This window comes from Somniosus microcephalus, chromosome 12 (assembly GCF_052327205.1).
Source record: "Somniosus microcephalus isolate GS21.2 chromosome 12, FLI_Smic_1.0, whole genome shotgun sequence".
Classification (NCBI taxonomy): Eukaryota; Metazoa; Chordata; class Chondrichthyes; order Squaliformes; family Somniosidae; genus Somniosus; species Somniosus microcephalus.
The window spans coordinates 62,860,840-62,872,912 of record NC_140998.1 but is presented as its reverse complement, the minus strand read 5'-3'; the positions used below and the strand labels follow the sequence as shown (position 1 = coordinate 62,872,912).

At 58.4% G+C, this 12,073-nt stretch overlaps 1 protein-coding gene across 3 annotated transcripts in view; it reads left to right on the top strand.

Moving 5' to 3' along the window:
• ppp2r5ca (protein phosphatase 2, regulatory subunit B', gamma a) overlaps positions 1-12,073 on the top strand; it is a 293,739-nt gene that overhangs the window by 98,526 nt on the left and 183,140 nt on the right. Inside the window, exon 2 of one of the 3 annotated variants that reach the window (XM_086002971.1) lies at positions 6,162-11,544. The exons of the other annotated variants lie outside the window; for them this stretch is intronic. Within the exon in view, the coding sequence (XP_085859097.1) occupies positions 7,153-8,769 (1,617 nt within the window). The 5' untranslated portion in view covers positions 6,162-7,152 and the 3' untranslated portion in view covers positions 8,770-11,544. Of the gene's footprint in view, positions 1-6,161; positions 11,545-12,073 lie in introns of those variants that run through there. 3 annotated transcript variants of the gene reach the window in all.

Here is a 12,073-nt window from a genome sequence, read left to right as displayed (position 1 = left end):
GTCGCGCTCTTCCCCATCCTCTCTCTCCCCCAGTCGCGCTCTCTCTTCCCCCCAGTCGCGCTCTCTCTTCCCCCCAGTCGCGCGCTCTCTTCCCCCCAGTCGCGCTCCTCTCTTCCCCCCAGTCGCGCTCTCTCTTCCCCCCAGTCGCGCTCTCTCTTCCCCCCAGTCGCGCTCTCTCTTCCCCCCAGTCGCGCGCTCTCTTCCCCCCAGTCGCGCGCTCTCTTCCCCCCAGTCGCGCTCTCTCTTCCCCCCAGTCGCGCGCTCTCTTCCCCCCAGTCGCGCGCTCTCTTCCCCCCAGTCGCGCGCTCTCTTCCCCCCAGTCGCGCGCTCTCTTCCCCCCAGTCGCGCGCTCTCTTCCCCCAGTCGCGCGCTCTCTTCCCCCCAGTCGCGCTCTCTTCCCCCAGTCGCGCGCTCTCTTCCCCCCAGTCGCGCGCTCTCTTCCCCCCAGTCGCGCGCTCTCTTCCCCCAGTCGCGCGCTCTCTTCCCCCAGTCGCGCGCTCTCTTCCCCCCAGTCGCGCGCTCTCTTCCCCCCAGTCGCGCGCTCTCTTCCCCCCAGTCGCGCGCTCTCTTCCCCCCAGTCGCGCGCTCTCTTCCCCCCAGTCGCGCGCTCTCTTCCCCCCAGTCGCGCGCTCTCTTCCCCCCAGTCGCGCGCTCTCTTCCCCCAGTCGCGCGCTCTCTTCCCCCCAGTCGCGCGCTCTCTTCCCCCCAGTCGCGCGCTCTCTTCCCCCCAGTCGCGCGCTCTTCCCCCAGTCGCGCGCTCTCCAGTCGCGCGCTCTCTTCCCCCCAGTCGCGCGCTCTCTTCCCCCCAGTCGCGCGCTCTCTTCCCCCCAGTCGCGCGCTCTCTTCCCCCCAGTCGCGCGCTCTCTTCCCCCCAGTCGCGCGCTCTCTTCCCCCCAGTCGCGCGCTCTCTTCCCCCCAGTCGCGCGCTCTCTTCCCCCCAGTCGCGCGCTCTCTTCCCCCCAGTCGCGCGCTCTCTTCCCCCCAGTCGCGCGCTCTCTTCCCCCCAGTCGCGCGCTCTCTTCCCCCCAGTCGCGCGCTCTCTTCCCCCCAGTCGCGCGCTCTCTTCCCCCCAGTCGCGCGCTCTCTTCCCCCCAGTCGCGCGCTCTCTTCCCCCCAGTCGCGCGCTCTCTTCCCCCCAGTCGCGCGCTCTCTTCCCCCCAGTCGCGCGCTCTCTTCCCCCAGTCGCGCGCTCTCTTCCCCCCAGTCGCGCGCTCTCTTCCCCCCAGTCGCGCGCTCTCTTCCCCCCAGTCGCGCGCTCTCTTCCCCCCAGTCGCGCGCTCTCTTCCCCCCAGTCGCGCGCTCTCTTCCCCCCAGTCGCGCGCTCTCTTCCCCCCAGTCGCGCGCTCTCTTCCCCCCAGTCGCGCGCTCTCTTCCCCCCAGTCGCGCGCTCTCTTCCCCCCAGTCGCGCGCTCTCTTCCCCCCAGTCGCGCGCTCTCTTCCCCCAGTCGCGCGCTCTCTTCCCCCCAGTCGCGCGCTCTCTTCCCCCCAGTCGCGCGCTCTCTTCCCCCCAGTCGCGCGCTCTCTTCCCCCCAGTCGCGCGCTCTCTTCCCCCCAGTCGCGCGCTCTCTTCCCCCAGTCGCGCGCTCTCTTCCCCCCAGTCGCGCGCTCTCTTCCCCCCAGTCGCGCGCTCTCTTCCCCCCAGTCGCGCGCTCTCTTCCCCCCAGTCGCGCGCTCTCTTCCCCCCAGTCGCGCGCTCTCTTCCCCCCAGTCGCGCGCTCTCTTCCCCCCAGTCGCGCGCTCTCTTCCCCCCAGTCGCGCGCTCTCTTCCCCCCAGTCGCGCTCTCTCTTCCCCCCAGTCGCGCTCTCTCTTCCCCCAGTCGCGCGCTCTCTTCCCCCCAGTCGCGCGCTCTCTTCCCCCAGTCGCGCGCTCTCTTCCCCCCAGTCGCGCTCTCTCTTCCCCCCAGTCGCGCTCTCTCTTCCCCCCAGTCGCGCTCTCTCTTCCCCCCAGTCGCGCTCTCTCTTCCCCCCAGTCGCGCTCTCTCTTCCCCCCAGTCGCGCTCTCTCTTCCCCCCAGTCGCGCTCTCTCTTCCCCCCAGTCGCGCTCTCTCTTCCCCCCAGTCGCGCTCTCTCTTCCCCCAGTCGCGCTCTCTCTTCCCCCCAGTCGCGCTCTCTCTTCCCCCCAGTCGCGCTCTCTCTTCCCCCCAGTCGCGCTCTCTCTTCCCCCCAGTCGCGCTCTCTCTTCCCCCCAGTCGCGCTCTCTCTTCCCCCCAGTCGCGCTCTCTCTTCCCCCCAGTCGCGCTCTCTCTTCCCCCAGTCGCGCTCTCTCTTCCCCCCAGTCGCGCTCTCTCTTCCCCCCAGTCGCGCTCTCTCTTCCCCCAGTCGCGCTCTCTCTTCCCCCCAGTCGCGCTCTCTCTTCCCCCAGTCGCGCTCTCTCTTCCCCCAGTCGCGCTCTCTCTTCCCCCCAGTCGCGCTCTCTCTTCCCCCCAGTCGCGCTCTCTCTTCCCCCCAGTCGCGCTCTCTCTTCCCCCCCCAGTCGCGCTCTCTCTTCCCCCCAGTCGCGCTCTCTCTTCCCCCAGTCGCGCTCTCTCTTCCCCCCAGTCGCGCTCTCTCTTCCCCCCAGTCGCGCTCTCTCTTCCCCCCAGTCGCGCTCGGCTCTCTCTTCCCCCCAGTCGCGCTCTCTCTTCCCCCCAGTCGCGCTCTCTCTTCCCCCCAGTCGCGCTCTCTCTTCCCCCCAGTCGCGCTCTCTCTTCCCCCCAGTCGCGCTCTCTCTTCCCCCAGTCGCGCTCTCTCTTCCCCCCAGTCGCGCTCTCTCTTCCCCCCAGTCGCGCTCTCTTCCCCCAGTCGCGCTCTCTTCCCCCAGTCGCGCTCTCTCTTCCCCCCAGTCGCGCTCTCTCTTCCCCCAGTCGCGCTCTCTCTTCCCCCCAGTCGCGCTCTCTCTTCCCCCCAGTCGCGCTCTCTCTTCCCCCCAGTCGCGCTCTCTCTTCCCCCAGTCGCGCTCTCTTCAGGCTTCCCCCCAGTCGCGCTCTCTCTTCCCCCCAGTCGCGCTCTCTCTTCCCCCCAGTCGCGCTCTCTCTTCCCCCCAGTCGCGCTCTCTCTTCCCCCCAGTCGCGCTCTCTCCCCCCAGTCGCGCTCTCTTCCCCCCCAGTCGCGCTCTCTCTTCCCCCCCAGTCGCGCTCTCTCTTCCCCCCCAGTCGCGCTCTCTCTTCCCCCCCCCAGTCGCTCTCTCTCTTCCCCCCCCCAGTCGCTCTCTCTCTTCCCCCCCCCCCCCAGTCGCTCTCTCTCTTCCCCCCCCCCCAGTCGCTCTCTCTCTTCCCCCCCAGTCGCTCTCTCTCTTCCCCCCCCCAGTCGCTCTCTCTCTTTCCCCCCCAGTCGCTCTCTCTCTTTCCCCCCCAGTCGCTCTCTCTCTTTCCCCCCCAGTCGCTCTCTCTCTTCCCCCCCCAGTCGCTCTCTCTCTTTCCCCCCCAGTCGCTCGCTCTCTTTCCCCCCCAGTCGCTCTCTCTCTTTCCCCCCCAGTCGCTCTCTCTCTTCCCCCCCAGTCGCTCTCTCTCTTTCCCCCCCAGTCGCTCTCTCTCTTTCCCCCCCAGTCGCTCTCTCTCTTTCCCCCCCAGTCGCTCTCTCTCTTTCCCCCCCAGTCGCTCTCTCTCTTTCCCCCCCAGTCGCTCTCTCTCTTCCCCCCCAGTCGCTCTCTCTCTTTCCCCCCCAGTCGCTCTCTCTCTTTCCCCCCCAGTCGCTCTCTCTCTTCCCCCCCCAGTCGCTCTCTCTCTTTCCCCCCCCAGTCGCTCTCTCTCTTTCCCCCCCAGTCGCTCTCTCTCTTTCCCCCCCAGTCGCTCTCTCTCTTTCCCCCCCAGTCGCTCTCTCTCTTTCCCCCCCAGTCGCTCTCTCTCTTTCCCCCCCAGTCGCTCTCTCTCTTTCCCCCCCAGTCGCTCTCTCTCCCCCATCGCTCCCCTCCCCCCAGTCGCTCTCTCTCTTTCCCCCCCAGTCGCTCTCTCTCTTTCCCCCCCAGTCGCTCTCTCTCTTCCCCCCCAGTCGCTCTCTCTCTTCCCCCCCAGTCGCTCTCTCTCTTTCCCCCCCAGTCGCTCTCTCTCTTTCCCCCCCAGTCGCTCTCTCTCTTTCCCCCCCAGTCGCTCTCTCTCTTTCCCCCCAGTCGCTCTCTCTCTTTCCCCCCCAGTCGCTCTCTCTCTTTCCCCCCCAGTCGCTCTCTCTCTTTCCCCCCCAGTCGCTCTCTCTCTTTCCCCCCCAGTCGCTCTCTCTCTTTCCCCCCCAGTCGCTCTCTCTCTTTCCCCCCCAGTCGCTCTCTCTCTTTCCCCCCCAGTCGCTCTCTCTCTTTCCCCCCCAGTCGCTCTCTCTCTTTCCCCCCCAGTCGCTCTCTCTCTTTCCACCCCAGTCGCGCTCTCTCTTTCCCCCCCAGTCGCGCTCTCTCTTCCCCCCCAGTCGCGCTCTCTCTTTCCCCCCCAGTCGCGCTCTCTCTTTTCCCCCCCAGTCGCGCTCTCTCTCTCCCCCCCAGTCGCGCTCTCTCTTTCCCCCCCAGTCGCGCTCTCTCTTTCCCCCCCAGTCGCTCTCTCTCTTTCCCCCCCCCAGTCGCTCTCTCTCTTTCCCTCCCCCCAGTCGCTCTCTCTCTTTCCCTCCCCCAGTCGCTCTCTCTCTTTTCCCCCCCCCAGTCGCTCTCTCTCTTCCCCCCAGTCGCCCTCTCTCTTCCCCCCCAGTCGCCCTCTCTCTTCCCCCCCCCCAGTCGCTCTCTCTCTTCCCCCCCCCCCCCAGTCGCTCTCTCTCTTCCCCCCCAGTCGCTCTCTCTCTTCCCCCCCCAGTCGCTCTCTCTCTTCCCCCCCCCAGTCGCTCTCTCTCTTCCCCCCCCCCCGTCGCTCTCTCTCTTCCCCCCCCCCAGTCGCTCTCTCTCTTCCCCCCCCCCCAGTCGCTCTCTCTCTTCCCCCCCCAGTCGCTCTCTCTCTTCCCCCCCCCAGTCGCTCTCTCTTCCCCCCCCAGTCGCTCTCTCTTCCCCCCCGTCGCTCTCTCTTCCCCCCCAGTCGCTCTCTCTCTTCCCCCCAGTCGCTCTCTCTCTTCCCCCCAGTCGCTCTCTCTCTTCCCCCCAGTCGCTCTCTCTCTTCCCCCCCAGTCGCTCTCTCTCTTCCCCCCCAGTCGCTCTCTCTCTTCCCCCCCAGTCGCTCTCTCTCTTCCCCCCAGTCGCTCTCTCTCTTCCCCCCCAGTCGCTCTCTCTCTTCCCCCCCAGTCGCTCTCTCTCTTCCCCCCCAGTCGCTCTCTCTCTTCCCCCCCAGTCGCTCTCTCTCTTCCCCCCCAGTCGCTCTCTCTCTTCCCCCCCAGTCGCTCTCTCTCTTCCCCCCCAGTCGCTCTCTTCCCCCCCTGTCGCTCTCTCTCTTCCCCCCCAGTCGCTCTCTCTCTTCCCCCCCAGTCGCTCTCTCTCTTCCCCCCCAGTCGCTCTCTCTCTTCCCCCCCAGTCGCTCTCTCTCTTCCCCCCCCAGTCGCTCTCTCTCTTCCCCCCCCAGTCGCTCTCTCTCTTCCCCCCCCAGTCGCTCTCTCTCTTCCCCCCCCCAGTCGCTCTCTCTCTTCCCCCCCCCCCAGTCGCTCTCTCTCTTCCCCCCCCCCAGTCGCTCTCTCTCTTCCCCCCCCCCCCAGTCGCGCTCTCTCTTCCCCCCCCCCCAGTCGCGCTCTCTCTTCCCCCCCCCCCAGTCGCTCTCTCTCTTCCCCCCCCCCCCCCCAGTCGCTCTCTCTTCCCCCCCCCCCCCCAGTCGCGCGCTCTCTCTTTCCCCCCCCCAGTCGCTCTCTCTCTTTCCCCCCCCCAGTCGCTCTCTCTCTTCCCCCCCAGTCGCGCTCTCTCTTCCCCCCCAGTCGCTCTCTCTCTTCCCCTCCCCCCCCCCCCCCCAGTCGCTCGCTCTCTTCCCCCCCCCAGTCGCTCGCTCTTTTCCAACTAAACTCTCCACCCCGGAGTCCTCAATTGTTATATAGGTAACGTTGTAAAACCCCTTGAGACACAACAAAACTGGCGACGACGATGACGGAGTTGCGCATCACTTTGCACTGGAATCGGCGATGTTTAAAGTAAGAAGTTCCTGTCTTTTCTTAATGGTGCGCCCGCAGTTTAGTGCTGATGCAATCGCCTCGTAAAGGTGGCGGTTCGTGTGTTACTCTCCCCCTTCTTATTTGTGTAACGATACAGTGAAACGAAGTGCAGGAAAAGGACCGTAAAACTTTTTTTTTTTTTTTTAAAGTGGAGGAAAAGGACTAAAGAAAACAAAATGGCTATGCTAACCGGAACGTTTGGACCATTTGATGAAACGGCGGAGCAATGGAGTGCTTATACAGAGCGTTTCGGATTTTTCGTGACTGCAAATGGCATTGAAGATGACGTGAAAGTGGCGACTTTCCTCAGTGTGATCGGAGCAAAAACATTTGGCTTGTTACGGAGTTTGATGCACCCGGATAAGCCCGGCGCTAAGACATATTATCAGATTGTGGAAGTTTTGGAAACATATTTCGCACCCAAGCCGCTGCTGATTGCCGAGAGGTTCAGGTTTCACAAATGAAACCAAGGGGAGGGTGAGTCCATAGCCGAATATGTTGCAGTGCTAAAGAAGGTAACTGAGCATTGTGAGTTTGGTGAAACTCTAAATGACACTGTCCGTGATAGGTTTTTGTGTGGATTAAGATGTGAAGCAACACAGAAGCGCTTGCTCACGACTGACAAACTGACGCTTAAATCAGCAGTGGAGCTCGCTGTGTCTATGGAGTTAGCAGCTAAAGATGCACAGCTGTTGGGGGCTGCAATAAGAGTGCACAGGGTAGCAGCTACACCGGATAAGCATGCAAGGGGTGCCAGAGAGTGTTACAGATGTGGAAGGTCAGGTCATCAGCCATCTGACTACTGGTGTAAAGACCTGACCTGTCGGAAATGTGAAAAGAAAGGACACATTGAACGTGTGTGTAAAGGGCAAAGCAAACAATCCTACACAGAGACACAGAAAAACAAACAAGGAAACACATCCAACTAGCGTTCTAAAAAGAAAAACCTACACATGGTGAAACAAGAACAGGAAGACAGTGACACAGACTCTGATGGGAGCTGAATCTCCATGTGTTAACGGTTAATGGAGGCTCATCAGGCTATGGAGTCACTCCACTACTAGAGGGAATACTGGTCAAAATGGAGCTGGATACAGGGGCCGCTGTCTCCTTGATTTCAGAGAAGCTATTCAAAGAAAAATGAACCACCTATCACTGATGCCGGCCAAGCTCATCTTAAAGACCTACACTGGGGAAACAGTCCCAATGCTGGGTAAGACGGAGGTCAAGGTGGAGCTTAATGGACAAACCGTGATGCTGCCAGTTTACGTGGTCAAGGGTGACTATCCATCCCTGATGGGCAGGTCATGGTTGGAGAAATTTCGTCTGGATTGGAAAAAAGTGAATGCGGTGTCAGTCGAAGAGGTGGGGCTAGCGGCAGTGTTGACAAAGCATGCGGCTGTATTTGACGGAGAATTGGGGAGTATGAAGGGGATTACGGTCAAACTCAAGGTGAAGCCTGACAGCCAGCCACGATTCCTGAAGGCCAGGAATGTTCCCCACGCCCTCAGACCAAAGGTGGAGGCTGACCTGGAGCCTCTGGTCAAGATAGGGGTCCTGGTGCCGGTTTCGCACAGTGAGTGGGCCACGCCTGTGGTACCAGTGATGAAGAGTGACAGTGCGGTTCGCTTATGTGGAGATTTCAAAGTAACAGTGAATCCTGTGCTCTCAGCTGAACAGTACCCCCTCCCCATCATTGAAGATCTTTTCGCGGGTCTACCAGGCGGTCAGAAGTTTAGCAAGATTGATCTATGCCAAGCCTACTTGCAGATGCATGTAGAAGAGGTCTCACAGAAGTACCTCACCATCACCACCCACAAGGGCCTCTACAGGTACTGCCGCCCACCCTTTGGTATAATGTCGGCACCAGCATTGTTTCAGCGGGCTATGGACCAGATCTTAAGCGGCATTCCAGGGGTACAATGTTATCTCGACGATATCCTTGTCACAGGAAAGGACGACAACGAGCATCTGCAGAACCTGACGAAGACACTGGGAAGACCTGAAGAATATGGCTTACGCGTTCGCAAGGACAAATGCGAATTTTTCAAGCCATCAGTGGAATACCTAGGCCATGTCATCGACGAGGACGGCCTACACACAGAACCATCGAAAGTGAAAGCCATTGCCGACGCTCCTGCACCTACAAATGTCGGTCAGCTGCGGTCATTCTTGGGTCTCCTGAACTATTACGGAAAGTTTATTCCACAGCTGGCATCACTGTTGAAGCCATTACATGAGTTGCTGTGTCAGGGCAAGGCCTGGGCGTGGACGAAGGAGTGCGAAGCTGCATTCAAGAAAGCCAAAGCAGCTTTGACTGACCCCAGAGTGTTGACGCACTTTGACCCATCATTGCAGATTCAGCTGGCCTGTGACGCGTCGCCTTATGGCGTCGGCGCGGTCGTGTCCCACATCTTTCCCTCAGGCGAAGAGAAGCCGATTTGCATTCGCGTCAAGGTCCCTGAGCAAGGCGGAGGTGAAATACCCGCAGATCGAAAAAGAGGCTTTGGGCATCATCTTTGGAATCAAAAAGTTCCATCACTACTTGTTCGGAAGGAAATTCACCTTGCTGACAGATCATCGTCCTCTGACATCGATCTTTGGTCCACACACAGGAATACCCTCCCTGGCAGCGTACAGGATGCAGCGCTGGGCGCTGATATTAAGCGCTCACAATTACAACAACAAATACCGGAGGTCAGCAGCACATGGCAATGCGGACGGATTGTCAAGACTTCCGCTACCTGTGCCCTCTGAAGGCTGTGAGCAGAAGATTTTCTACTTTGACATGGTGAGCAATGCCCCTGTCACGGCCCGGCAGGTCAAGAAAGAGACCAGAGTGGACCCTACGCTATCCAAGGTGTTGGATCGGGTGATGCGAGGAGACGGATCACGGGTGTCAGATGCACCAACTGAGCTCCTACCTTACCTGTCAAGAGGGAAGGAGTTGTCTGTCACGCCAGGATGCCTCCTTTGGGGCATGCGAGTGATCATACCACCAAAGCTGTGGAAACATGTCCTCAACGAGCTGCACTCAGGACATTGTGGTATTGTCCGGATGAAGGAGCTGGCACGAAGCTACTTCTGGTGGCCCGGTCTGGATCATGAAATTGAAGTTGAAGCGAAATCATGCCCATCATGCGAGACAACCAGAGATACGCCAAGAGCAGCGCCACTGCATCCATGGGAATGGCCGGCGACACCGTGGCAACGGATCCATCTGGACTTCGCGGGACCAGTGGAAGGAGCAATGTTCCTGGTCGCAGTGGACTCCCATTCCAAATGGCCGGAGGTTGCAGTAATGTCCACTACCACTACGGAGAAAACCATCGAGACTCGGAGATGTTCGGGCGATTTGGTCTGCCGGAGCAGATCGTAACCGACAATGGAACACAGTTCACATCCCAGGAGATGGAGGAGTTCCTCCAGAGCAATGGAATCCAGCACACGTTCTCCGCGCCTTATCATCCATCCACGAATGGATTGGCGGAGAGATTTGTCAGAATGCTGAAACGTGCGTTGAAAGCGGCAAGAAGTGATGCTCCTCTAAAGCAGCGCCTGAATGCTTTCTTGCTGAAATACCGAAACACGCCTCATGCTACGACTGGAGCATCTCCTGCTTGCCTACTCCTAGGAAGGCAGCTACGGACACGCCTTGACCTGCTGAGGCCAACGTCCACAGAAGCAGTGGTGCACGCCAATCAGCAGGATCAAGTCAGCAGATGAGCTCAAAGGTCCAAAGAATGACACTTTGTGGTGAGGGGCAAAGTCCTCGCGCGTAACTACACCACCCCGGAGCGGTGGGTCCTGGCTACGGTCATTCAAAAGACGGGCCCCGTTTCATACCGAGTCCGCACCGGAGACGACCGAACATGGAGACGGCATGGAGACCAGTTACTGCCAAGACAGTCGCCACAGGTAACCCAAGAAACAGAGGATCAAGGACCTGCTGGGGGCTCCAGCAGGGACTGGTCGTCCGACCCTGAGACGGTGGCACCATCCACTCTTGTGCTATCGAGGGAGGAAGCCATGCCTGCAGGGTCACGGGAGAGCCAGCCAGAGCCTGCTCCTGAGACTAGGCGTTACCCCCAAAGAGAAAGGCAACCTCCAAGAGCACCTTAGTTACAGTTAGTGCTAACCTGTGTGCATGGGGCAGAATAATCCCCAGGGTTAGCAGAATGTCGAGGCAGTCTACCCTCTCTTCCAAAGTTATAGTCATTTTCAGTTGTTCTGTTTTGTGGACATTCTATTTTAAGGGGGAGGAAATACATTGTGTATTTTGAATGTGTATTAGAATTGTCCCACATGGGATTCCGTAGTGGTGATTTGCAATGCACTATGGGAAATGTGCATTGAGTGAAGAAGCACATTGTAAATAAAACGGCCGTTAACGAAACTCTCCACCCCGGAGTCCTCCTTAATTGTTATATAGGTGATGGGCCTTCAATAACCACAAAACTAGAAGTTATAGACTTAAACAAGTTGGCTTTTAATCGCTAAGATCAGAGCTAACATCTCAACACACCGACTGGTTCACAGGAATGAGTCATACAGATCCTGGGATCTTTATGTAAGAGAAGTCGGGGGCGGAGCCAAGAGCCAAGACCTGGAACCTCCCAGGTTAGTCGGGAAAGAGGAAGTGAAACTATACACAGTGGGGGAGGGTAATATACATGAGTGCAAAACGAATACAGGATCAAGACAAACAGATTTCATTACAATAGGTAAGGGTATAAAACCCCTTGAGACACAACAGGGATGGAGTTAGGACAGAAGCCAAGGCTAGGCAGCAAGTGCTGGAAAAGAGGATCAGAGCAAATTGCATGTCCCAGTTTAGTACTGAGGCTGAGCATCGCAGATAAAGAGGAACCAAATTGGCAGTCAAGAGGTGGGAGTGAGGGGACTGAAAGCGTGATTTTCTTTACCCTCGCTCCCTACCATATGCTCTGCTCTTCCCCGCTCCTTTCTTTCCCACCTACCTTTCTTGCTATCACCTAACTCTTATCCTCTCGTGTGCTCTCCTTCCCCCATTCGTGTCTTGCATACTTTCTAAAGTTTATAGAGCCCAGAACAAAAACTTACAAGTGTGCAATCAAACACTCTCTTTTTCTCTCTCACACTTGCCCTTTCTAAAAAGATGCTCAACATAAATTTTACTTAAATACTTTTGGCAATTTTCTTCATTTTTCAAAATATTTGAACATAACATAAGAAATAGGAGCAGGAGTAGGCCAATCGGCCCCTCGAGCCTGCTCCGCCATTCAATAAGATCATGGCTGATCTGATCCTAACAGCCAATCCACTATCACAGAACCATCTCCTGAATCTAACAGAATTAGACACACGAAATAGGAGCAGGATCAGGCTACACGGCCCCTGGGCCCGCTCCGCTACCCACAGGGCCATGACCGATCCGAACCTAGACTCATGCCCAAATTCCTGCCCGCTCCCCATAACCCTTAATTCCCTTTACTTCTAGGAAACTGTCTATTTCTGTTTTAAATTTATGTAATGATGTAGCTTCTACAGCTTTTTGGGGCAGCATATTCCATGGACCTACCACCCTCTGAGTGAAGTAGTTCCTCCTCATCTCAGTTTTGAAAGAGCAGCCCCTTATTCTAAGACTATGCCCCCTAGTTCTAGTTTCACCCATCATCGGGAACATCCTCCCCGCATCCACCCGATCCAACCCCTTCACAATCTTATGTTTCAATAAGATTGCCTCTCATTCTTCTGAACTCCAATGAGTAGAGTCCCAATCTACTCAACCTCTCCTCATATGTCCATCCCCTCATCCCCGGGATTAACCGAGTGAACCTTCTTTGTACTGACTCGAGAGCAAGTATGTCCTTTCTTAAGTATGGACACCAAAACTGTACACAGTATTCCAGGTGCGGTCTCACCAATACCTTGTACAACTGAAGCAATACCTCCCTATTTTTATATTCTATCCCCCTAGCAATGAAAGCCAATATTCCATTGGCCTTCTTAATCACTTGCTGCACCTGCATACTAACCTTTTGAGTTTCGTGCACCAGGACCCCCAGATCCCTTTGTACTT